This window comes from Humulus lupulus, chromosome 2, assembly GCF_963169125.1.
Source record: "Humulus lupulus chromosome 2, drHumLupu1.1, whole genome shotgun sequence".
Classification (NCBI taxonomy): domain Eukaryota; kingdom Viridiplantae; phylum Streptophyta; class Magnoliopsida; order Rosales; family Cannabaceae; genus Humulus; species Humulus lupulus.
Window position 1 is genome coordinate 250,985,183 of NC_084794.1, and position 27,788 is coordinate 251,012,970.

The following is a 27,788-nucleotide window of genomic DNA, read 5'->3' on the forward strand; positions in this document are numbered from 1 at the left end:
GGTCGCGGTGCGAGATGAGGCCCTTGGGTCGTTGGCATGAGGCGCTTGTTGGGTGAGGTGCATGACGAGGTGTGGTGTGGCGCGAGACGGGGATCTTGGGCCCTTGGCACGAGACGGGGCCCTTGGTTCATTGAGGCGAGGCGCTTATGGGAGAGGTGCAGGGCGAGGTGTGGTGAGGCGCGAGATGAGTCTCTTGAGCCATTGGCGGGAGACGCCCACGAGATGGTGAAGCACCCCAGGGCCACCCACGAGACGCCCGAAGCACTCCAGGGCCACCCACGAGATGTGGGTGATAAACGCGCTAGATGATGGGTCTTGCGAGGTGTAGGGCGAGGCGTGGTGAGGCGCGAGGCAGGGCTCTTGGACTGTTGGCGCGAGACATCCGCAGCACCCCAGGTGCCACTTTGCGAGATGTGGACTCGCGAGACGTGACTCTGTGATGCCTCCAACACGCCCCTATGACCTTCTCGACACAAGACGCCCGAAGCACCCCAGGTTCCATTCACGAGATGTGGGGGATAGGCTCGTGAGACGATGGGTCTCGCAAGGTGCCTGGGTACTTGGTGCCTTTGCATGAGGCACTTAGACCTCCAGGTGCACAGTGGTTCAGCTAAAGGCACTTGAACCTCCAGTGAGGTGGGATCCCACGTTATCACTAAGAGTGTCGTGAGCCCATTTTCATTTTCCTCAACAAGGCAGAGACCTGCGAGTGGATTTTTTGCATCCACACTTGCCCCCCAGTCTAGGAGAGGATCTTTAGGTGCTTTGGTAGACTCTTTTCTTTGGCTCTTACAAGTAGGCCTCCAAAGCATAGGTGGTGTTTGTGATGATCCTTGTTATTACTTGAGATTGAATGTGAGCCTATTACTTGGCTTCGCAGATCCCAATGTAGGTGTTTGGCCCCATTTTTTACCATAGATCAAGCACTGGATCTGATGGCTAAGATGAGCTCATGATTTTTATAAATAGTCCTCCATGTCTAGCCTATCCTTCACACTTTATCTCTTTAGCTTAGTGGTTTTGGAATCCTTACTTCTTTCAAGAGGTGAGGGGTTCGATTCCTCAGCACCTCACTTTTGTTATCCTTTTCTTTTATTATTTGTGTCATTTCTTTTATGCCCATATTCATGTAGGTACTTGGGGACTAAACCATCCTTTTCCTTTGTTTTTGCAGACGCATACTTTCGACCATTTGCTTCTTTTCGACCACGATGGTACTTTTGACTCTCGGCCTCCTTTTGACCATGACAGCGCTCGATTTTATTTACTTTAGGTATACTTTCTTTCCCTCTTGTGTTCACTGGGTCTAAATTAGCACCACTCGGGATGGGTTATTTCGGTCGTTGTGAGTTAACCCAATTACATGCCCTCGTTTATACCCCATAGTTGGTCATTTAGAGCGCTTGTGCCTAAAGGTTTTGAGCCCATTCCTTTGTGTTTCGTAGTAATCCTCTCATTTACACGTACAACCTAATTACCTACAAGACGAGGTCCCATGGCATGTGAGGGATCATCTGATGCTCCTCCGGGGGTCGATTTTGTAGACTTATCTTCAGACTTAGAGTCCCCCGAAGACAACCCTCACCAAGACTATGACACTTTGAGGCAGGCCGTATACGTCATCTTAAGCATATGGCTGAACTTAGACGTAAAATCTGGGTGGTGGAGAGAGAAATAGACTCAGTTTTGAGGGGTGACGAAGTATCTTTCCCTTCTGAGCTTAACGACCATATAGCGAACCTTAGGGTGACCCTTTTAGATCTGCAGATGGAGTTGGAGTTTATGGAGGGAAATCTCCCGCCTGACCCTCTTGCCCCGTTTTCCCCTTATGATTGTCATGGGGGCATCCCGAGTTCTCCTCAACCCTCGTTCTCGGCCTACCCTTACTTAGCGCTTTCACACTCAGTGCCTCGGTGGAAGACCCTTGCTGGGAAGAAAAAATGGCGGGTAAAGTGTCATGTTTCTACCTCACCTTTTTCTTTTGGTCTTGCAGATATGTCAAAGAGTATGGCGATAGGTGGCCCCTGAGAAGCTAGACCCTGGTCCCCTGTTGGAATCTACCCTAGTGTCCCACGTGTCTGAAAACAAATTGCTAGAATTAGCAGAGAAATACCATGTTGGCAAGGAGTACAAGCTATATGTTCCTTCGAACAAGTGTCGAACTGATAGCCCTCCTCAATGCTTTATGGCCATGAGTGAGCACATCTTGAAGGCGGGTGGTACAATTCCATTACACCCATTTTTTTTCATGGTTCTCAACCATTTTGACCTTGCTCCACTCCAGTTGGCACCCAACAGCTGGCTGACTTTGAGTTGCCTCTTTATGGCGTATATGGAGCTTAACGAGCGTGCTCCCACAGCTCAAGAGGTGCATTACATGTACAACCTCATGCCCACTCCTAAATCCAAAGGCTTTTATTTCTTGTAGAAAGCCAATTCTTAGGTCTCCTTGATAGAGGATTCTGTGTCCAACCCAAGGACCTGGAAGCAGGACTTCTTCTTCGTGCAAGGTCCCATTTCTGTTCGTGAGCACTTTCGCTTGGCTGCTAGTAAGTACTTCAAGTTTTTTTTTCATTTTGAACTTATTGTTTTGGAACTTACGTTCATATTGGCAACTGCGTTGATTGTGCAGAGAACTTCATAAGGCCCGACGTTTCCGAGGCGAAGGCGAATGCGGTGGATAGCTTTCTCGATAAAATGGCCAATAAAATGGCTGACCATCTCTTCACCGTGGCCAACCTCAAACATTACAAGCTATCCACGGTTTCGGAGCCTGAGTTGTTGTGGCATATTTCTGAGCGGAGGAAAAAGGCGATTTTAGCTGAGCCTTACTCGGATGGGGGTGATGCAGAGTGTGTGGCCGAGGAGGTTTCCCCAGAACATAGGTGACCTCGCCAATCATCTCTGTCTCCTAGGGGGTGCCCTCCTTTATCCCTTATGGACCATGACATGGCCTTTCACTCCCACGATCAACAGGCCATGCCGAGGGGCTTCATTTGTCCTTTTTCTGAGGACTATGATGCTTTCCCTCATGCTTCCCTCAATCCTGGTTCGTCGAGGGCTCATTTTCCCGATATTCCTGCGCCCCTCCTCCTTCGGTGAGTGGGTCATCTGTCCCTACCCAACTAGGCACCCCTGACTCGGAGGGGACTCCTTGGGTGGGCGGTATGGCGACCTCTTATAGGCAACTGTATATCCAGGTCGCCGGGGATCTTCCTGAGGCTGATTGGAGAGGTCTCGGGAGTTTCGCCATGTCAGAGCTTGGGTGAGTTCATGCATCTTACATCGGCCTTACCCTTTTTTTCTTTTCTTTTTTGCTCATCATGATTATTGTTATTTTTCTTGTGCAGACTTATACAGTGGCCCAACGATTTGCCGACTCGGAGCAGGACCTCTCCTCCTCGAATGCTGAAAGGGACCGTCTAACAGTCAAGGTTCAGGGGCTCGAGAGGGAACATATTGAAACCAACCTTAAGCTTGAGAAGGCCCTGGCGAAGGCCTCTTCATCATCAAAAAAGAAAAAGAGGTCGACTACCAAGGTCGTGATGCTACAGGAGAAGGTTACTTGCTTAGAGGCCGATCTTAAGGGAGCAGAGGCCAAAATCACCATGTTGCAGGAGAGGGTCACTTCCTTAGAGGTGAATTTGGCCAATATCGAGTATAAATCCATAGACCACACCCTCTACGGAGTATGGAAGAATAATCCTAACTTCGATTTCTCCTCCTTCGGTGAGCACGCCGTTGCCAGGGTGTCTGAGTGGAACGCCTACGGCAAGAGGCCTTGAGATCGTGCTTCTGCAATTTTTACCATTCAGTTCAATGTGGTTGTATGATCATTTGAGCTATATTTTGTTTTTAATTTCTCTGAGTCCTGTGACATTATCGAAACTCTTTTTTTTATATATACAAATGTGATCATTCTCTTTTGTTCCTCTATGTTTGAGGTCCTTTTTGAGCCCGCAAAATGGGGTTCAATAGGTTCTCTCTTTTTATACTTTTTTGTTTATCATGCTTGAGGTCCTTTGGATCCCATACGAAGGGGTTCGATGGGTCTCTCTTTGGTGCATCTTGATTGTATCTATAAGGATATATTGACCCTTTGGGTTCTAGTTATCCTTTTATATATTTTTGCGCGCGCTTATTATTCTTTGCGAGAAGCGTCCTTCTTGTCATTATTCATAGTACTATTTTTGCAAGGGTCTCTTTTAGGACCCTTTTTGGCTAAACGACTTGGTGGTCGTTCTAGGCTTATTGGTGGGTGCTTCTCCTGAGGCATTTCCTCTTGTGGGAGCATTTACCCTTATTATAAGGCTTTTCTTATAGGACCTTTTGACCTCCTTGATGTTCATAAGGGTAGCTAATCCTTGTGAACTCAAGTATTGCCTTGCAAGGTCTTCTTTTTTATTTGTATGGGGTTTTTTTATACATGTAAGGGTCTTGTTTAGGATCCTGATATAAAGGGTCCTTTTAGGATTCTGATATAAGGGGTCCTTTTAGGATCCTCCTGATAAGGGGTCCTTTTAGGATCCTCCTGATAAGGGGTCCTTTTAGGATCCTGATATAAGGGGTCCTTTTAGGATCCTCCTAATATAAGGGATCCTTTTAGGATCCTCCTGATAAGGGGTCCTTTTAGGATCCTGATATAAGGGATCCTTTTAGGATCATCTTCTTTGCTATATACTCTGCCCCCCAAGTGGTTGGCGAGATTTATCTCGACAAGCACTTTTATCATTCCATTCACGTGTCTTGATAATCATTTTGCTTGAACAAGAACTTTTACTACATGTTCATCTAATGTCACATCATATTCATTGGAAGCATGTGAAGTACATGATAACTTAATGTGATTTCATTCTTACTACATATTAAGGAATTCAAGTTAAACTTATAGCTATTACATTTAATTTGCACGTTAGTCAGAACAATAACATTTGTGCCCCAACATGGAGGTCTCACTGATAATATTTCTTTACATGTTCTGCGTTCCATGCCTTAGGTACCACGATATCATCCAAGTGTGCAAGCTTGTATTTGTTAGGGGGCACAACCTGGGCAACTTGGTAGGGCCCTTCCCAGTTTTCTCCTAGCACACCCGCGCTCGAATCTTGAGTATTGGCAGGAGTTTCCACAATATAAGGTCTCCAACTTTGAACGCCCTCTCTCGCATCCTTGAATTATAGTATCTTGAAGCTTGTTGTTGATATGTTGCCAGCCTCAGTTGTGCCCTTTCTCTCCTAGCTTCCAACAGGTCCAAATTCCCAGCTAATGTTGTGATATTAGCCTGGTCATCATATGCTTGTGTGCAGATGGAGCTAATCTTCATTTCTATTGGAAGGACAGCCTCGCAGCCATAGGCTAAGGCGGAAGGTGTCTCTCCAGTGGTGGAACGAGGCATGGTCCTGTAAGCCCAGAGCACATTGGGAAGTTCTTCTACCTAGGCTCCTTTCAACTTTTCCAACTTTATTTTCAAGTTCCTTTTTAGGATCTTGTTGATGGCCTCCACTTATCCATTGGCTTGTGGGTGTACTACAGCAGAGAAACTCCTCTTGATTCCCTTTTCTCTGCAATATTCCTCGAACATTCCTCCTTCAAATTGTGTCCCATTGTCAGAGATTATCTTGTAGGGTACTCCAAACCTGCAGACGATAAATTTTTTGACAAAGGTGGTGATTTGCTTAGTCGTTATGTTGCTAGAGGCTCCGCTTCCACCCATTTATTAAAATAATCGACTACTACCACCGCGTATTTTTCTCCTCCTCTTCCTGCTGGCAATGCTCCAATCAAGTCAACCCCCCCACACAGTGAAGGGCCACGGACTGGTCATGCTCACCAACTCATTTGGTGACTGTCTGGGGTAATTTGTATGCCTCTGGCAGTTGTCACACCTTTTCACGAAATCGCTCGCATTCTTCTCCATGGTAGGCCAATAATACCCCTGGCGAATGGCCTTTTTGCCATGGACTGCCCCCGAGCATGATTTCCACATTCCCCTTCACGTATCTCTCACATAATTTTTAAAGCCTCTCCCTTATCTATGCACCGTAGGAGCGGGGCAGAGAAGCCTCTCTTATATAGGACTCCGTCTACTAAGGTGTATTGGGCGGCTTTGTAAGTCAGCTTACGGGCATCTTTTTTGTCCAAAGGCAAGGTCTCGTCATTTAAGTACCTCACGATGGGTGCAAACCATGACTCCTCAAGGCTATTGACCATATGGATCTCTTCTCCTGCTATGTTCGGCTTGGAGAGGTATTCAACTGGGATGGACTCAAGCGTGTCTTCGTCTCGAGTAGAGGCGAGTTTTGCGAGAGCATCAGCATTTGTGTTTTGCTCCCTCGGGATCTGTTCTATGGTGTATTTTTTGAACTGATCCAAATACCCTTTCACCTTGGTGAGATATGCAGCCATTTTTGGACCTCTAGCTTGATATTCACCCTTCACCTGAAACACTACCAGCTGCGAGTCACTAAAGATATGCAAGTGGGTTACCTTTAACTCCTTAGCTAGCCGCAGACCAGCCAACAATGCCTCGTACTCTACTTCATTGTTCCAAGCTTCGAATCTGAATCTTAAGGCGCAATACATCTTGTGCCCCTTAGGTCCCGTCATCACTATGCCAGCGCCGGCTCCTCCCTCGTTAGATGCCCCGTCTACATGGAGGCTCCATTCTTCAGGGTACTTTTCCCCTTCATGTGATGATTCATTATCTTCTACTTCTCCCTCTTCATGGGGTTGGTGTGCAAACTCAACTATAAAGTCTGCAAGTACCTGCCCATTGATTGAGGTCCTTGGGGTGTAAGTGATGTCAAATTGACTTAATCAATCGACCATTTTAACAACCTTCCTGAAGTTTTTGGTTTGTGAAAGACTTGACGCAAAGGGGTTTTGGTGAGCACCTCGATAGCATGAGCATGAAAATAGGGCCTCAGCTTTCAAGAAGCCATTATCAAGGCATATGCTAACTTCTCTATTTCTGGGTAACGAGTTTCTGCGTCTACCGACTGCTTGCTCACATAGTACATGGGCTGCTGATGCTTCTTTTCTCCTTTGACCAAGGCAGGGCACCTATAGCATGCTTTGATACGGCTAAATACAAGTACAACTTTTCCCTTTTTTTTGGCTTGGCCAAAAGGGGTGGTTTTCCAAGGTGTTCCTTTTAGCTTAGTGAAGGATTCCTGACAATCATCATCCCAAGCAAACTTTTTGCTCCCTTTTAGGATGTTGAAGAAAGGGAGGCATTTGTCAGTGGACCTGGAGATGAACCTATTGAGGGATGCCACTCTCCTTGTTAAGCATTGCACCTCCTTCTTGCTTCGTGGTGGGTTCATTTCCAGCAATGCCTTGATTTTGTCAAGGTTGGCCTCAATACCTTGGGAATTCACCATAAAACCCAGGAACTTCCCTGATGAAACTCCGAAGGTGCACTTGAGTGGGTTTAGCTTCATTCTGAACTTTTGGAGGGTGCCAAACATCTCACTGAGATCGTTTGTGAGCTCTTCTGCCTTCTTTGTCTTTACCAGCATATCGTCCATGTATACTTCCATATTCCTTCCTATTTGATTTGCAAACATTCTATTCACCATCCTTTGATAAGTAGCACCTACGTTCTTTAAACCAAAAGGCATCACTTTGTAGCAATAAAGCCCCTTGTCTGTTATGAACGAAGTGTGCTCTTCATCGGCCGGGCTCATGGGTAACTGGTTGTACCCAGAATATGCATCCATAAAGCTAAGTAGCTTGTGCCCCGCCATGGCGTCTACTAACTGGTCTACCCTGGGAAGCGGGAAGTTATCCTTAGGGCATGCTTTATGGAGCTTAGTAAAGTCCACACAAGTCCTCCACTTTCTGTTGGGCTTTGGGACTAACACTAGGTTTGATACCCATATTGGGTAGAATGCCTCTCGGATAAACCTGTTTGCCATCAACTTGTCAACCTCTTCTTTTAGGGCCGCGTATCTTTCTGGGTCTAGCGCTCTCCTTTTTCTACCTCACAGGCCTTGCTTTCGGATTAATGTTTAAGTGATGACACAAGACTGATGGGTCTATTCCTACCATGTCCTCGTGACTCCACGCGAATACGTCGAGGTTGGCTTTTAGAAATTCTACCAGCTTCTCCTTCACAATACCCGCAAGGTTTCTTCCGACCTTCAACTTTCTCAATGGCTCATTCATGACCGTGACTTCTTCCAACCCTCTACCGGCTCGGCCCTAGGTTCTTCCGCGACTCGCGAGTCCAATTCGTATAGGTTCGCCCCTTCATGCACAACCGTTTCCATAGGCACCGATGGCTTTGTGGCTGTGCGGAGGGATGTGTTATAACATTCCCTCACTTCCTTCTGCTCTCCTTTCGTGCTTACTATTCCCCCGGGAGTTGGGAATTTCATAGCTAAGTGGTACACAGAAGTTATCGCCTTTAATTCTCCTAGGGAGGGTCTCCCTAATACCACATTGAAGGCTGAGGCGCAATCTACCATGACAAAGTTTTCCATTATGGTTGTTTGTCTGGGTTGTTCTCCCATGGTGAGGGCTAACTCAATTGCCCCTAGGGGTTGTATTGAATCTCCTGTAAATCCATATAGGGAGGTATTGCAAGGCTTTAGGTGCCAGATGTTTAGTCCCATTTTCTCTAAGGCTGGGCGATATAGGATGTCCACAGAGCTTCCATTATCCACCAAGACTCGATGCACCCTCAAGTTTGCAAGCTGGACATTCAACACCAAGGGGTCATTATGAGGAAAATGTACACCCTGTGCGTCTTCTTCGGTGAAGGTTATCGAGTCATTCTCACCCTTGAAACTCTCCAGGGGGCATTGCTCCAAACTCAAGACGCATGGTGGTGGACTTCATCTGGCCTCCCTGGCATATTTGTCTCGCCCCTTCCATGATTCCCCTCCGAATCCTGGCCCTCCGAAAATGGTCCTCACTTCTCCTTGTACGTCTGGTGCCATCTCTCGTGCCCATGACAAGGATACCCCTTCTTTCAGCCTTTGGTTCTCTTTGCGGACATATCTGCCCAAATGTCCCCTGCGTATAAGCTCTTCAATTCCTATTTTCAAATGCTTGCATTCTGCGGTGGTGTGGCCGAAAACTTTGTGATGCTGGAAATATTTACTGGGGTCTCTTTTTTACCAGTCTTTTTTAATTGGTGGGAGCCTTCTGAAAGGGACCTGGTTTTCATTCATGACAAAAATATGTTACCTAGCGTGGGTGAGGTCAGTATAAATGATGTAGGGGCCTTGCCTGCCCTCATCAGTGTGCTAGGGCTTCTGAAGCCGATCATCACTTGTTCCTTCATAGACCCTCTTCTTCTTTGCACCACTTTGGCTCTCCCGGATTGAGGGTTTTGGTGGGAACTGGTCTTTTCTGGACTTAAGGCTTTCGTGGCCATCCTCTACGCGAATATATTTCTACGCCCGCTCGTAGAAATCATCCAAATATGTGACCTCTCTCTTGAGCATGTTATCCCATAACTTACTTCCCGGTCGTACTCCGACCGTGATGGCCATTTTTAGCTCTCTATGAGTCAAGCTCCCTACCTTGGATGCCTCCATATTGAACCTATGGATGTAGCTCTTCAGACTCTCATTTTCTCCTTGTTTCACGCTAGCGAGGCTGGTGCCCATCATTGTGTAATCGTGCACAGCGAGATCTTGCTGGAGAAATTCATCAGAAAAGTGTTGCCACGACCTGATGGACCCTGGTCGAAGTCTTTTGAACCATTTGTACGTGGGTCCTTTTAATGGAACAGCAAAGCAATGGCACCTGGCTCCGCTACTAATCCCCTTAACTTCATCAGATTGTTAAATGTGCCCAGATGGTACTTGGGATCTATGTTTCCTTCATATGGGATCATATGAGGCTCCTTGAAGTTGGCTGGGAGCCGGATGGCTTGGATCTCCTTAATGAAGGGCGATTCATGGTCAAATTTTTCCTCAATGGCTTGTCCTCCAGATGCGGTGATGATCTTGCTCCGCAGGCTCCTCATTTCTGTGTCTAGGTCTTGTCTCCTCTTGTTCAAGGAGTCTCTCAACGAAGACGGGTTAGCATCTCCCTTTCCTTTGCCTTCCCGGGGCGCCATAGGAGGTGTAGTCCTTTTATCCTCCCTTTTCTTGTTGAGTTCTTCTCATAAATCTGAGGGTGTTTTCCTTAAGGTGACTTCGACTTCGTTACGAGGGCCAGCGTTGTTCTTCTGCTCTGGCCTCTAGGGCTGCTTCGGTGGTCCGGGACATTCGTGCTGCTTTGTCCGGGGGGTATTACTGGTGGAGAGTCGAGTCCTCCCATCATCCACTGGGACTATGGTCTCTGCCCCCTCTTAACCTCTCTCTTTTCTCCTAGGGAGAGATATGTTTGATTTCCCTAGTAGCAGACCATTTAACACCTCTTGCATGTTCTCTAAGGTGGTTTCTAGCCTTTGGTTCTTACGGTACAGTTCACATATCTCCTCTTCGTAAAATCGAGATCTAGAACTTGAGCTCACGAAATGGACCCTGGGATGCATGTCAGAACTGTGCGTCGATGGGACCGGATCTTACCGACCAGAGTTCGACACCTGCAGTGGCCTTGGGAGTGGGAACTCACCGGCATCTCTTGCAGGGGTAGTTGCTGACCTTGGACGATTCTCCTCAGGTGGGACGGCCGGGGATGAGGCCTCCCTTTCATCTTCTTGAACATCGGGCTCCTTTGGGGCCTCCACATTTTTGGGTGGAGGAGGATTCTTCATGGAGGCTTTCAGCTAATCTCCATCAAGGTGGACCTCCACCTCTCTTGGCTTTCTCAGTCATTTAGAACGTCTTGGCATTTTTTCCTTCCAGAATCAATGGAAGAACAGTGGCTTGACACTTATTCTTCCCACAGACGGCGCCAAACTGTTGACGGTGAGAACTTGTCAATGAAGTTAAGTTAGAAAAAATCAAAGTATGTAGCTTAAAACTGAAAAACTTCACGGATCTAATAAGAAGCTTAGAAGATAGTTGCAGAAAGAAAAAATGGAGAAAAGAACTTGTATTTCTCTTGGTGTAAAGCTACAGTATTTTTCCAATCCCTTTCAATGTAGAAGTAGGGTTCCCTTTATAGTGGGCTCTAATGGCCCCTGATACATTATGGTCCAGGGGACTAGATTGTACATAAGTACGTTGTCAGGAGAGTGGTATCAGGTGTAGTGGTGTCGGCTCCAGTACATAGTCAGGGTCTGTGGGGGTGCCTCCACTATTTATTTGGTACGAGTGTCAGAGGAGTGGCACCAGGCGTAGTTGTGCAGGCGGTTGTGGTGTCGACTCTGATATATGGTCAGAGACATGCAGGCCATGTCACCACTCCTTGTACTCCCGCTACTTGTTTGGCATGGGTATTCGGATCAGACATACAGGGTCTTAAAGGTCGTACCTCGTACAAGCTTTGTACTTGTACGATCTTTTTGAATTATACTTAGGTTTTTACCTCTAAATGTTGAAATCTCTGTAGGTCCTCATAGGAGACATGATCTTGAGGTGCAGGGTGCAAGACACCTGGTGCCTGCAGGGGTCCAACGCGAGACGGGGCCCTTGGGTCGTTGGCGCGAGGCGCTTGTTGGGCGAGGCACATGACAAGGCGTGGTGTGGTGCGAGACGGGGCTCTCGGGCCCTTGGGGCGAGACAGGGCCCTTGGGTCATTGGCGCGAAGCGCTTGTGGGTAAGGTACAGGGTGAGGTGCGAGACGGGGTTCTTGGGCCATTGGCGTGAGACGCCCGAAGCACCCCAGGGCCACCCACGAGACGTGGGTGATAGGCTCGCGAGATGATGGGTCTCGCGAGGTGCAGGGTGAGGCATGGTGAGACGCGAGGTGGGGCTCTTGGGCCGTTGGCGCGAGACATCCACAGCACCCCAGTTGCCATTTCGCGAGATGTGGCCTCGCGAGATGTGTCCCTTCGATGCCTCCGACACACCCCTATGACCTCCTCAACACGAGATGCCTGAAGCACCCCAGGTGCCATTCACGAGACGTGGGTGATAGGATCACGAGACAATGGGTCTCGCGAGGTGCCTGGGTACTTGGTGCCTTTGCATGAGGAGCTTAGACCTCCAGGTGCACAGTGCTTCGGCCTGAGGCACTTGAACCTCCAGTGAGGTGGGATCCCACACTACAACAAAGACTGCTTTCTATAACACATCATTATAAGACTATTGAAAAAGTATTATAATATATATAAATGTGCTAAAGAAAGTAAAACTAAATTAAAAACGCGGCAACTGAAAAAAAAGAAAAAGCGGTAAATGAAATGTGTTTTATTCTTTTTCCCTCTTAAACGCAGTACACTATGTTTTATTCTTTTTCTCTCTTATACGCAGTACACTTTCCTTTCCTCTTTTTCTTTTTCCTCCTACCGTCTCTAATCAATTTTCTTAAACCCTAGTTGAAAGAATTTGGTAAAGACTGAACCTTGAACACCACCACCTCTTTCCAACACAACCTCCTTCAAGAGTCTCAACGAATGGAAGGAGCCTCTCACCAACTTTTCAACCTCTTTGATGAAGCGAAGTCGGAGACCGAGTGATAACGGTCGCCGGAATCGCTGACTCAGTCGAGGATGCTCTGTTTACTCGCTTAGGACCGAATTCGTATCTGGGCTCCCCGACAAGGTTCGTTCTGGTCTTGATGTTGAGTCCAGTCCCTACGATATTGGCCTTACTCGAACTAGTGGCTTGAGTGGAGGTTAGTTTCAACTTCAATTAAAGAAAACCATGTTTGGTTACTGAGAAAATGCGCTCAATATTTTTATGTTCTTTTTCTTGTTGTTTTGGGTTATATATGTAATGAGTAATCAGAAAATGAGAAAACATCATTTTACCTGGATTGATTGGTTTATTGGAACCACAAAATGAGTGATTATTGTTTTGGTTTTTTTATTAATTTTCTTAGGAAACAAACAGAGGTATTGTTTGTGGTTTAAGGCATTGTTTGTCTGTTGAGAAACTGGGGGAGAATTCTTCACTTGTGTCAAAGATTCTGCAACCAAAGCAATCCAACGATGCATTTTTGATTCCTTTGCTATTCTTATGTTGTTATATATACATGTTCTTACAAATATTTTTTTTTTTGTTTCTTCTTTAAATTATAGGAGAAAATGACTACTATGAAAGACAGCTTTTAACTCTGAAATCTTTTGAGGAAGTTGACTCTATAGTGCAATCAGAAGGCATTGATGAAGATGATCTTGATGAAGAAGCTCAACATGAAAGAGCCATGAAGATCTCTAATTATGCAAACATAATTCTCTTGGGACTTAAGGTAAAATTTGGGTATTTTTTATAAGAAATAAGAGGGACTTTTTCTGCTTATCCTACTGCTGCTCTTAGAGAAGAGTTTTCTGAATATATAATAAGGGAGAAAGATGCTTATAAAGTTATAATTTTACTAAATAAAAAATATTAAGTGTATGTTGGAGTAGCTTAGGAAGGAGAGGTTTGTTACAGGTAGGCTGCTGTATAATTATAAAACCAACAAGTCAGTAAATTAGCTTATGTAAGCTTTGAATTTTAGTGAGATTTCAACTAAAGGATTCGTCCAAGTAGTAGGCATATTGTGAGGGACATAAACTATGACACTTGGTTGTCTAAATTCTAAACATATTACACCTTGTGCTCTTTATCCAAACATACTTTATAGTTGCTCAATACTTTAACATGGAACATCTTAGCAACCTTAGAGAAGGTTTTGTTCTATTCTTTCTTTTAAGTATTCTTAGGTTGACTTAGATTCCATACCAAAATAATTTTCTATTAAATTTCAACTTACAGGTTTTGAGGTATTCATCTAGGCTTTAGAACAACTAATTGAAGCTAATCCTTTAGAAAAGATGTCCTCAGATCAGTTAATGTGATTGTAGTTCCTTTCTGGATTTTCAAATATTTGGCAAGAAGCATTATAGTCCATTTTGAATTTATTTTTTTAGTGAATACAGTAATTTTTTTATAAGTTATGGATTCGAGGTTATTTTCACTGTTACATCAGCTAAACTCTCTGGAAAGGGTCAGGACTCTATGTCACAAGCTGAAAATTTTGTTCAATAGAGTTGAAAAAACTCTCTTTAGAAACTTTCATTTCACTGGGAAAGTCTTATTGCTTGATCTATGGAAGATTTTGCTATGCTTTCTTAATATGATTATTTCTGAATTATTATAGCTTAAGTTAAATTGTTTGAATGCAGGTGGTGATGGCTTTCGTTGGAGAAACTATAGGCATTCAAAAGTGATAGAGTTGAAGGGTGACAAGGGTTATGGTAAGATATATTATACAGTACTACGTTCGGATGAAAAACTCATACAAGGTATGGTGTTTTCCAGTTATCATTCTTTGCAATTTGAATATGCCATGTACTTATCATATTCCTATGTTTCTTTTATTAATTTGATGAAGAAGAAAGAACAATCACCTTGTCCTCGATATCTTCAATTAACACTAAAGAAATTAAGATGTGTTTTCATGTTTTAAAAACTTTTCCATGTGTATTTTTAAGACTACAAGTAAAACTTTAGTTGGTGTTAACTGTTACTTTAACTGTGAACTTGTGGCTCTTGAATGGCAGAGAATCTTATGACTACTTCTGCCACCCAATTTGCACTATCACTTGAGTTATCTCCTTGTTTTTCTTTGAATTCGAGAATATTCACTCTACTTGCTTGGACACAGGTAAGTTCATCACAAAGGAATTTTTTCTTCTTTTAAAAGTTCTAGATCAATCTTGCACCAAGTTTTTTCTTAGATGTTGAATTTAGCAACTAGCATTACTTTGAAGGTTTAAGAAATATACTATAATTCATATTTTTGCTATTATTTCGCTTTCTTGACAAGAAACAGAATTTAGTTAAATATAAAATCAGAGCTAATTAATTCTTAGCATTTCTGTTCATTGTAATCTTTCTGATTCTTATGCTAGTTAAATATAAATATGAAAGCATACTTGCTGTTAACTGCGGCCAGTGGAATAATGTAGATAAAGCCTCTCATAGGACCAACAAAGCAGATCATGAAAATTGGTGTGAAAAGTTATGACTGGCATGAGCTTTTCCCAAAATGTTTTCTCTGTTCCTTTGTATATAGTTTGTCCAAAAAATTTAATCAGAAACCTGGTATAGCTACTAAATCTAACCCCCAAAAAAAATTGCTTCTCTTGCAGTACAGAATAACGCTGGTGCAATAATTGCAGTATGGGCTCCTATAGTAGTTGTGAGTGTTGTTTGTCATACTCGCTTCTTGATAATATATGCACTAGTTATGCAATCCCATCTTAGTTTAAATTTATTAATGACGAACACTATAAAATATCTTGAACAAAGAATTAGGGAAGAAGTTAGAAGCTTAGTTTATAGATCAACCTGGTCTAGCATAAATGCTTGACACATTATTTTATTTATACTTTACAGGTATATTTCATGGACACACAGATATGGTATTCTGTACAATATTTGGTGGACTTTATGGTATTTTTCATCACCTTGGTGAGGTAAGCCATTTCTTCTATATATTTCTCACTATTAGAGTACATTGGCAATGCTCTTACTCTGGTGGAATGTATCAGAGCTTACCGCATTATCATTAAGGTAAGTTTTTGTTTTTTTCGTTGATATGTTACTTTAGAAGAGTGACCTTCCCTGTGTTGCCCACACCCCAAATTTTGATTTTGTTTATGATTTCTTTTAAAATGTATGTCATCTATGTTCGTGCTAGTAGGTATGTCTCTGTGGTTTGCTTTGGAGGACTTGTAAAATGTTTTTTGATTACTTATGGAGGACATGTCGATTGTTTTTTTAAAGTGCTTTCTTTCTGTATAAATTGGCTGCGTTTTATTTTCCTGTCACTAGCACAAGCTCTCTGTTTTGTATGCTTGATTCTATGAGCACATTTTAGAATTTCCTATATAAAATATCAAGTAATAAACCATAGATCAGTTTTTTTGAACATTTTAATTGAATTTGACATTGGAATTAAACCTCCTTACTGATGCAGAACCAAGAAAGAAAAAAGAATGAGCAATAGAAGAGGATAATTTAGGGAGAGAAATAGACATTGACAGAAATGACAAAGAACTAGAGAGAAAGATAACAATTTTATTGAGAGACAATCTGATTTTTTTTATTCTATCGTTTTACAAATAATTCACACCCCTTTTAATCATTTTCTTTATTCTTTCCTGGATTTTCTTTTTTTCTTTCTTTTTTTGGCTATTTAAATTTCTTTCCTTAATTGCAAGAAATAAACTAAAGCTTCGAATGTGTTTTTGGTCCCCTTTCTAAAATTGTTTGGATGTTCTCATATGCAAACGTGCTTCACTTATTATGATGTTCTTCTGTTAAAAGTATTCTAGAATGTTCTAGGAGAAACCTAGAATTAATTACACTATGATATAGATTATTATAGAATTATTTAGAGAATAGTAGAAACTAGTTAATGACTTGGAAAATTCTAGAAAGTTTTAGATTTCTTCATTGTAGCCTAATAGAAGAGTGGTGTGTGCTTAGAGGGCAATTGGAAAATAGCAGGTGTGTCAGTTGTAAAAGTGTAGAGTCCAAGAACTTTACTTAGCTAGTTAGATAGTAGTATTATAGTAACTATGGTATTATCTTTTTTTGACTGTGGACTTTTGGTTCAGACCGGGAATTATTTGGACACTCATAGTAGTACTTGTAGATTTTCTAAGTTTAACCTATAGTTTAAGAATATTAATGTTAACCTAAGGTTTGATTAATATGGCTGATATTAAGGTTAATATTTATTATACTATAAGGTTTAGATAAGAACCAATAGGATTTTAAGCACATGTTATGTATGGGTGATTAAGGATTAAGTATTTTGAGGATTAAATTTAATAAGGGTAAAGTTTGAATGCTCTAAGGTCAGTCAGCAGCTTTGAATACGTTTAAAGGCTTAGTCAAGGTTGTTTACTCAATTTGAATTAAGCTAAAAATGTGTAATTTCGTGTTTAAATAATCAGCGAATGTCGATATATCGCAGCTATAGGGGGCGATATATCGCAGCACGTAGATACGGAAAACACGAAACGATGCACGACTGCCTCGGGCATACTGGCCCAGGCGATATATCGCCTACAGGGGGCGATATATCGCCTCCTTCAGCATATTTTGAATGCTTTTGAATTCGTTTTCCATTCAACCATTCAACCTTTTGATAAGTCCAGCACCTTTTTGAACGAGTCTTCAGCCTCTGCTGAACGATTATTCAAATTATTTTCACCTAAAAAGCCATTATTTTTATTCAAGTTAAATTAAGATCCTTTCATTCCTAAACTCTATAAATAGGACCTAGTACCCATCCATTATTCATCTTTTGCTCTAAGTTCAGAGGCTGCAAGATGCTAGGTGAGTGTGAGAGTGTAAACACTTGGGTGGGAAATCATAAGCTTGATCATCATAAGCTTATCAAACACTTGGGAAAGTAAGGATTTATAGTATTTCGGTTCAAGGTTTAGATTGGTCTTACAAGTCTTCAAGGTAACCCAAACTCTAGTTCGTTTCTGTACGTTTTCTTTAAAAGTTCTCATAGTCTTCTACTTATTCTAACCTTATTCTTATTTTGGTTAGGAAATCTAAGAATTCACACATAAGTTTTTGGTAAGTATTTTCTCAATGGTTTAGTCCTTCCATTCCTTTTAATTCTCTTCTTCTCTATACTCACTCTTTTTCAAATGGTTCTTAGGAGTGTTCCAAAGTCCCACCTCTGTCCTCTTATCCCGGTAATTTTGGTAAGGAAAATAGGATAGAAATTCATATGTTATATGTTTTATATGTTATCTTATGTTATGATAAGTGTTATGATATGTATGTTTGTAGGATTGGGCATATGACCCATATGACTAACAAGACCCCAAATAGATTATGGGCATATAACCTGCTTAGCTAGTAGGACCCCACTAATCTCATGGGCATATGACTTGTTTAGTCTATGGGACCCCAAGTAATAATGGCCATTATAGTATGTGTATGATATAAGTGTAATGTATGTTATGTTATGTTTTTTTATGTTTCTTATGAAATTTATGTATATGAACTATGTGGTAGATTTTCCTTGCTGGGCATTAGGCTCATTCCTTTTTGTTTATATGTGCAGGAAAATAGCTATAGTGGCGTTAAGGTTCGTGGATGCTTGGGGGATGTGTATCGGTGATGAATGGATTCAAGGAGTCGAGAGTTCGATTTTCGAGGATGTAGTCTTGTTTTTATGGTTTTACATGTATTTTTCGCACTTGTTATGTAACTCCTTTTCTTTTAAATTATGTTTTGTTTTTAAAGACAATGGGATCCCATATCCTACTTGACAATTTATGTAAGCAACTCTTATTTTTACAAGTTTCCTAATAAAGTTATGATATTTTCACAATGTAAGTTTTATTAAGGATTAGTATGTTTAGTTTTCGTTAATGGTCCAAAAGTCTAGAGTAGTTGGGTCATTACAAAAAGTGCCTTAAAGAGTTCTTTTGTCATGAGTGCTCTAACCTAAACATCTTGTGTTGCCCTTCAATATTAATAAAGTGTTATTATTTTCCACTCAACATCTTCTATTTGAATGCTGTTGGTTTAAGTAGTAGTTTGATTAAATATAATGTTGTTTGGTAATTTGACTCTATATTACTTTCTTCATTTTAAGTGTTTGGACTATATGAATTTTTGAACATGTAATTTATGTATTAATCCTGATTTTTCCAGTTTTCATACATATGATTATGCACGTCATTTCGTTAGTGCTTGTACTCGCATTATTGTTTTTTTTATGTATTAATCCTCATTTTTCCAGTTTTCATACACATGTGTAGCTAACATTATTATTTTTTATGATCTAAAATCACAATTTTATGTGATGGGTTGTCATTATGATCATAATTTCATATTCAATAAAGCGCCTCTTTGCTGTAGTAAGATAGAATCCATTTGCTTCCAAATTATGTTATGTAGTTATATGTATGTACACATTTCTAAAAGGCTTCTTTCAATAATAAAATCTCAGTTATTTATTTATTCTTTATGTTTATGATGTATTGTATTCCTATTTATATTTATGTTTTTAAAGTTTTTAACATATTTGAAAATGTTTAATCTAAAAGTACCTTAGTCATATTTTCTTGTTGCTATCAATAGACTTTTTCTGGCCTGGTTAGCAATGGTAGTAGACCTTTTGATGTAATAGCAGAAAGAAAACAATTACCATCCGTGTCCATAGCTTTACTGCTAGCTGTTATGATTGGTACTTTTGAGGATTTAGCCTTGTCTTTGGGATCTGGCTTGTTTCTAAATATCATGGGAATATCATCAGTAAGGCCCTAAACACTCAACATACTTGGCATATCGGCTAATAATCTGGTTTCTTTTATCTCTGCATGAAGATATACGCATAAATGCATATTTGTTAGTATTATTAGGTACTCCATATACTTTTGGTTGCCGTAATATACTTGTATTTTGTTTAATTGGGTAATGTCATTCTTGTAACGGCGGGGATAGTTTTGCTTGCTTTTTGGAGGCCTTTTAGGCATTTTTTAGTTTTCTTTTTTCAAGTATATAAATCTCAATTTAAGAATAGTTGTAGTTCTAAAAATCAGTTTCTTAATAGGATTCACCCATGCGGGCTCCTGCTCAGCGTTTTCTTTCACTAAGGGCTCTCGGTGCTCCTGCTGTTGTAGTGTCTTTGGCTCTTCAAGGAGTTTTCCGTGGGTTTAAGGATACAAAAACTCCTGTTTTATGTCTAGGCAAGTTTTATTGTAATTACTTGCAAGTGAGATATGTCACTATTATGTCTTCAATTTGGTGTCCTTACATTCTTTTCAATTTCTTCAAAGTCGAACCACTCTTCATGTCAGTTCATGTGGTGTTGTGTATGCAGGTATTGGGAATCTTTTAGCTGTGATTTTGTTTCCCATACTTATGTATTCTTTCCAAATGGGTGCAACTGGTGCAGCAATTTCCACAGTTGTGTCTCAGTACGTGTTCTTTGACTAGCATTGCAAATTTTCTTTAGTTTTTGTTGTGATAATCCCTTGACAATCTTGCTCGAATGTTTATATTTCAGATATGTTGTCACCTTCTTAATGCTATGGTTTCTAAATAAGAGAGCAATACTACTGCCTCCAAAGATGGGATCATTACAATTTGGAGGATACATAAAATCTGGTAAATTTGGTTTTGTTTTTCATTTTTTTCTTAAAATATTAAAAAATAAAAATAATACTTATGTTATTGAACTTCCCTCTTTTTTATGAAGATGCTTTCTTGTCTTACAATTTTACTGAAGCATAACCAGTCAGTTGATATATAGTATGTTCTGTTTTTTAGTTTACTTTTCTTTAGCAAAAATATTACCTGTTTCTCTATTTTAGACATGTTGACCTTTTTCTTTGCCTGTTATAACTAAGGTGTTATATTTTTATTTGATTCTTTCATATATTTTGGGATGTTATAGGTGGTTTTCTTCTTGGAAGAACTCTTGCTGTTCTAACAACCATGACTTTGGGGACATCAATGGCTGCTCATCAGATATGCATACAAGTATGGTTGGTTGTTTCGCTTCTGGTTGATGCCCTGGGTGCATCTGCACAGGTATTATCTCTTTCTTTGACTTATATTTCTTGCTATAATGTTTTGATCCTACTAAAGTTGCCCAAGTTTTGGACCACTAGTTTTGGCAAAGTTCTGCTTATTATTATTGTTTTTTTTTTTTTGCTCATACTAGTCAATAATAGAGGGATACTTTAGTTTTAAATCTGTTGAAATTTCTCTCTGCATAGTCAGCATCTGCACATGATTTGTCTCTGTTGATTTATGAGTTGTTTACTTGTAGGCTTTGACTGCAAGTTATATGTCTAAAGGTGACTATAAGACAATGAAGGAAATTTCTCACTATGTGCTGAAGGTAAGGTCTTTTTTTCTGTGTTAATTATTTATCGAGTTTTCTTGTACCTAAAGATTTTTGAATGTCCTACCCATTGAGTTTTTATGGTATATTATTTTTCATCTCAAAATAATTTGTTGCATTAATATCTCTTTGGATATTATATTTTAGATATATGTATTTATTGATTCTTATATATTTTTTCAGTGACTATGAACTAATATGTTTTCATTGTGATATAGTAATAAAAGTAATCTTATGCGCTCTACTACGTTATTAAAGATGTGGAATTGAATACATCAAATGTCAGATTTTATGGATTAATTAGAACTAATATGAGATTTATTTTATTTTAAACTTTTTATGTTACTTTTTTTGCTTGAATTAATACGATTATTGTTTATTTGGTCTCTACATATACACCTATGACTAAGGCAAATATGTTGATTCACTTGTACTCAAGTCCATATTAATTGGATACACTTTAACTTGATTTCTCTTTTTTGAAAGTGAAACAATGTAGGAGAAAAGATGTATTCAAGATGTTATCTTCTCAATTTTATTTTATTTTCCCTAAAGAATTTGTTAACTGTACTGGTTTGTGAACATGCTCCTTTTGATGGTTTATGTATTTGGCATAAGTAAATTAATAATAGTTAGTGGTAGTTTATTTTTGGAAATTGGTGAGAAGATGTGTTTATTAAAAATCGATTAAGTCATGGAGCTTTATTGGGTCAAAACATGATAGGTCGGTTTCCTATTCTATTACTAAGAATGGTAAAGCTGATATTGATTGATAGTAAGATTTTCTTCTGTGCTTTTTTGTCTCATATGCATTCTGATTTGGTTGGTTAATTGGTTATGGTCATTCTTACTAATCAACTGAGTTGAGGATCTTAAACTTTCAGGGATCAAAGAATCAGAAAGAAAAAAACATATAAAACTCTGCAGCAACAATCTACTGCAGTAATCTTGTTATTCACTTTAAAGTTAAGACTTCCGGCAACAACACCTCTGGCACTCTACAGATTCCCTAGGTATGGAGCTATGCCTTCTCTCATATTCATATCTCACACATAAGTTTATTAGCAGTGGCAATAGGAGTAACTAATTGTTGTTTTTGCCAGAGCATCAAGTGTCTTCCTCCTCTCTTCTAATTCTTTGACTTCTTTTAATTCTGCATTAACTCATATGCTCCCTATCATATAATATATATAATGCTATAGTTAGCTATGCAATTTCATATATATAATGGTCATTTTTGTATTTTAAAGAAACAGAAGTTGTTTCTGGCACAGCTGAGCCTGAGAGCGATGATCATAGAGGAGAAAGATCATATCTTCATATATTAAGCACTAGTTTAAGCTTTATGAGGTATTGGCATCATCTGAAAAGTTGATTCCTTAAGGAGAAAACATAAAAAAAATTAGGGTCGATAGAAGATTCTGATCCTGCAATTTCTCTTCTTCTTGCTACTGGCTTTTAATATTTATCATAATAGGCAACAGCTTCCTAAGGAACCCTTAAAATAAATCAATAAATGAGTAAGCAAGAGGAAATTATAATAAACTCTAGTGGAATCCTTGAGTTATTGATAAAGAAAGTCTAGTAAGTAATAACTCAGAGTTGAGGGTTCAATTCCAACAGAGTTGTGCTGAGGATAAGTTAACTTGATATGCCTATAAACCTTGTTTTATTTAATTTCTCATTGAGAAAAGTTCTCAGTTTGAGTTTTCCTTAAGAAGTTAAAAGAGACTAAAAGAGTAGACAAGTTGGAGAAGAAATGCTATTACCATAGTTCTGATAAAAATAAAAAGTTCTCTAGAATTCACTCTTCTCTTCCTGCGGGTGGTTTATGCTAGTTGTCATTTCAGGTTGCTGTCATGTTAGTCGAGATGGTTTTTGGAACAGAAGTTCAATAGCAGTTAAGTTTACTTTTCTTTTCTTTTTTTTTAAAATTAGCCCCTAGATACTAGATAGTTTTTTTTTTCAATCTTGTTTTAATACTTATCCCTGTTGAAGGTGGAACTATTTTATGTACTAACATAGCAAACTTTCTATGTAATTAAAGAAGAAACTCAATTAATAATAAATGTGAGGATGTGACTTTTCTATATATCATGAACAAACTTTTCAAGTTCAATGATTGTTTAGGAGGGCGTAGATTTTGGTCCTCTTTCAACATTATATATACTTATCAATACAGTGAAAGAAATTTAAGAGATGTGAAAGTAGAGGAACTGTTTTTCTCCAGTTTCTACTTTGTTTTCTTTTGGAGTTTTATATGCATTAAAGGTTGTATGGCATATGATGAAGTTCGTGATGGTGCTTTTGAACTTCTTAATTAACATTCATCAGAACTTATGGTTGCTTTGCTAATGAATATACTGTGACAGTAACAATAGAACTATTGACTTTTAGCTATGTTAGTTAGAATTGTATAAATCTTTTGATCTTAACTTTATTGGTAGATTTGACAATGGTGAAAAGAACTCAACTTTACCAAACTAGCAAATGCTAATCTATTATGTGCGACTTCAGTTAATTGTTTCTTTTGCCCACCTATCATAACCTGATGAAACCAAGAAAGAAAAAATTGCTAGTATTTCCTTTATATCTTATGTGGAGACTTGGAAATTATGGTTTTTGACACTCTTAAGTAAAAGGCTCATTTCCGAGTAGTTTCGAAGTAGAATGGTTTTTGTTTGCTTTGGTGTAGTTGTGAATTCATTATTTTGTATGTGGTGTCCTTTCTTGGATATAATTTCCATAGCATTTTTCTTGAAGTAATTTGTGATGCTAGATAATAACCATAAAATATTTCTTTGTTTATTTTGCAGATGTGACAAGCGAAGTAGAAAAGGATACTTAAGACTCCTTGAAAGTAGTAACTTTATTTATTTCTTTGTGTTGAAAGTAGTAACTTTTAACTATGTTGAATATTTAAAGAACATTTTGTTGTTGATGACAGTCTTGAATGTTTTAAACTAATTTGTGGATTGTTAATACAATGTTGAATGTTCTTACTTTTTGTTATTTGAAAATCAAGTTCATTTGATGATACTAGTATATATTAGAAAGCTAATTTTAATTATATAAATAAAATTAAAATATAATAGAATAAATTAGTGTTATATAAATAAAATATATAATGAGAATTTAAACATATCTAATTATAACAATAATACGAAAATTATGTTATAATATCTATTACAATAACACTTTTTATGCAAAGAATTGTGTTATGCAAACTTCATTATATAACACAAATAATGTGTTATACTAAAGTGTAGTATAACACAAAAACTGTGTTATACTAAACTATAGTATAACACAAAAAATGTGTTATACTAAAGTGTAGTATAACACAAATTTATAAGTATTGAAATGTGTTATATAATCGACTATAAATAACATAATTAAACACTTATCTATATATTAAAATAACACAGAAAGTGTGTTATCGTTGACAGTATAATAACACATCTGTATAACAATGATAAAGTGTTATGTAAAGTACCCTGACCTACGATAACATAGTCGGTCTTAACACATCAAAAAGTGTTATGGTATGTTTTGATAACACATTTCCGGTGTTATTAAAAGCATTTTTTCTTGTAGTGCCGCGTTGCAGTAGGAGTGTCATGAGCCCATTTTCATTTTCCTCAACGAGGCAGAGACCTGCGGGTGGATTTTTTGCATCCACAGGCCTTGTACTTGATCCATTCATGAACCATCTCGAGAGAAAACTCCTACTCTCTTGAGAGGCAGCTCCACCTCTAGGTTCACATAGGTGAAATTATTACAACATATTTGCTACCTTTAGAGATGCTTGTTACTCTTCAACTAAATTTCATTAAAAGCCTATGGCTTAACCCTCATGCCCGGTAGCAACCAGCATTAACTCACTTTTGATGGAACTTTTAAGTTGTTAATGTTGAAACTATTCCTTTATCAATGACTTGTTCTTACCCATTGAACTCTACACTTGATGTATAAAAGTTTTGAGTTGGGTTTCCATCATTGGGGAATCTATTGGTCAAGGAGTTTTAAGTCATATCCCTCTATTTGTAGAACTCACTAAATCTCTCCCATGAGGTTTGGTAAAAAGATCCTCTAAGTTCTCACAAGATTTGACATATGAAATTGATATGATACTCTTATCAATCAATTCCCTCACATGGTCATATCTTAGACTTCCCATTATATATCTTGTTGTAAGGTCTAATAAAAGTGATTTATTATTACAATGTATCGAAATTGTCGATACATCAACCATAGTTTTTGGTGTCTCCAACATGAGATCTCTTAGACACTCGACCTCTTAGCCAGTTTTCACTAGAGCTACAAACTCAGACTCCATGGTTGAGTGACATATACATGTTTGTTCCTTTGATCCCCAAGAAATGATACCCCCACCAAGGGTGAACACCCAACAGGTTGTGGAGAGAATATCTTCTACATTGGATATCCAACTTGCGTTTGAATATCCTTCAAGTATCTTAGGAAACTTAGAATATTATAGGAATAACTCTTTGGTCCTTTAAAGGTATCCAAATACTTTTCCACGACCTTTCAATGTTTAATACTTGGATTGCTAGTAAACCTACTTAATTTACAAACTGTAAATGCAATATCCACTCTAGTACAGTGTGCGACATACATCATACTTCCAATTGCACTTGCACACTCTAGTTGAGTCAGCGCTCTCCCTTCATTCTTTTCAAGCTTTAGACTTGAATCGAAAGGTGTTTTTGCCACTTTGATATTAAGATTACAAAAATTGTCAAGCATTTTCTCAACATAATGAGCTTGACCTAGGGCATATCCATTCACATTCCTTATAACTTTGATACCTAGGATGGTATCAACATCCCCAAGGTCCTTCATCTTGATGTTAGATGATAGAAACCTCTTCATTTATATCATGCCTTTCATGTCATTCATTAATATCAACATATCATCACATGTAGGCACACTAGGATGACATAGTCATCACAAGTCTTAGAGCATAAGCACTTCCTCACTATTGTGTCTAAACCCATTTGAAACAATGACTTCATCAAAATTCTCATGCCATTATTTTGGTACTTGTTTTAAACCATATAATGATTTAATAAGATACCTTATGTTCTTTTCCCCTTAGAACTAACCCTTCTAGTTGTTCCATGTACACCTCTTCATCAAGGTTACCATTTAGGAATGTCATTTTGACATCCATTTGATGAACATATAGGTTTGTATTGATGATAAGGCAAACAAAAATCTCATAGATGTTGTCCTTGCTACTGGTGCATAGGTATCGAAATAATCTATGCCATCCTTTTGTCTAAAACTTTTGTAACATCCCAAAAATACTATTAGGGGCTAGTGCCTTGATTAGCGTGTCAGGAGAGCATAATTGGATATATGTCTGATTAACTGATTAAATGCATGACTATGTGGCATGCATGATATATATGATAATATGAGTATGATTATATGCATGTTTATGAGTATTAAATATGCATGTGGGCCCGCTATCGTTTATAAGGGCATATTTGTAATATTGGCCAGTAGCGGGCATAAATGTGATTATATGTGTTAAATGATTGAGACCACATTCTTAGGTGGATATATTTGTAATATACGGCTCGAGGCGATCCTAGTGAGCGAGTTGGCGGAATAGTCGCAACGGGGGCCAATACCCAGCTCGGGTCAAGCCTAGGGGTATTTTGAGAAGTGTAATGTATATTTGGGATTTATCGAGGAATGAGTAAGAGTTTGGTAGTTAGTTGGGCATGACAGGAATAATTGGGAATTTATAGGACAAAATGAGGATTAGTGGAAGTTGAGGCTAATGACAATATTGCCCATGGGGTTATTTAAGGGTAAGGGTATGCCTTGGGGGGCATTGTGGTCTTTTTACCATAAGGTTAGACACAGCCATCTTGAACTGTGTAGAAACTTTAGACAAACTAGATAAGCTTCACTCAAAACCTTCTCTCTCTCTCTCTCTCTCTCTCTCTCTCTCTCTCTCTCTCTCTCTCTCTCTAACACATTCTATTCCCTTATATGGGAGACTTGGGGTTTCTTTATGAAATTTTGGGGAGAAGGAACTGGAAACCTAAGGGAATTTTAAGATGGGAAGCTTTGGAACTGAGCAATTGAAGCTAGGATCACTGAAGGTTTAACTCAGGGGCTTAATCTGCAGTACGGGTAAGTGAATCTCTCTGTTCTTGACTGAATTCTAAGTTTTGTTTAGCTATTGTTAAGTTCTAACTTTGGGTCTGAGATTGAGTTTTGTTGAGGATGTGGATTAGTTCATAGGGTAATTATGATAATTATGTTGTGTTATTGTGGATTCTACGCTTGATTTTCAAGTTTGGTTATGATTTGGGTTCACAAGGCCGCGCTGCGATCCAATTCATGGGTGCTGCGGTCTGCGTGCCCCAGATAGCCCTGGGAGGGTTGGTGATTGTAGGGCACGTCGTGACCCTTAGGGCCAGGTCGCGGCCCGCCTAGGTAGTTTTTGTCTAGGGCTATTTTTTAAGCTTGGGGAGGCTTGGGGAGTCAAACTTAAGTGTTCGGGATGATTTCTACTACCCAGTTTAGTATAAATGAGGTCCTGGAGGCTAGTATTTGAATCCAAAAATTTAAATGATTTAGAATTTTATGGTTATCCATTATCATAGTGTGACTAGGTTTTACCGCAAGGGCTCAGGAATTAAGGATCGTGCTCGGGGCCATTATACGCTTGCTACTCGGGAGGTAAGAAAATTGCACCCATGTGGTTTCTGTTGGGACTGAGATTCCCTATATTTGAATATATGCATTTTGTAAGATCTATATCTGTTATGTGGGATAAGAAAGTATGACCTAAAGGTGTCGGGGCTGATGATAAGCACATTGGACGCAGCTTGGAAAATTTGAGTCAGGGT

The 27,788-nt window shown here is 39.4% G+C and overlaps 1 protein-coding gene across 1 annotated transcript; it reads left to right on the plus strand.

Moving 5' to 3' along the window:
• The first annotated feature begins 15,522 nt into the window (after positions 1-15,522).
• On the plus strand, positions 15,523-20,822 carry LOC133815363 (protein DETOXIFICATION 45, chloroplastic-like). The gene is made up of 6 exons (XM_062248214.1): positions 15,523-15,572; positions 19,142-19,295; positions 19,594-19,729; positions 19,864-19,960; positions 20,050-20,150; positions 20,440-20,822. The coding sequence occupies exons 1-6, from the start codon at positions 15,523-15,525 to the stop codon at positions 20,730-20,732; spliced, it is 831 nt and encodes a 276-aa protein (XP_062104198.1). The 3' UTR covers positions 20,733-20,822.
• The last annotated feature ends 6,966 nt before the right edge of the window (positions 20,823-27,788 follow it).

What these genes read in the sequence shown, in the direction of transcription:
- LOC133815363 (XM_062248214.1), top strand. Translation starts at nt 15,523, where the DNA reads ATGCTCTTACTCTGGTGGAATGTATCAGAGCTTACCGCATTATCATTA. An exon ending in AACTCCTGTTTTATGTCTAG is followed by an intron (nt 19,730 to 19,863) that starts GCAAGTTTTATT and finishes TTGTGTATGCAG; the next exon opens with GTATTGGGAATCTTTTAGCT. An exon ending in TGGAGGATACATAAAATCTG is followed by an intron (nt 20,151 to 20,439) that starts GTAAATTTGGTT and finishes GGGATGTTATAG; the next exon opens with GTGGTTTTCTTCTTGGAAGA.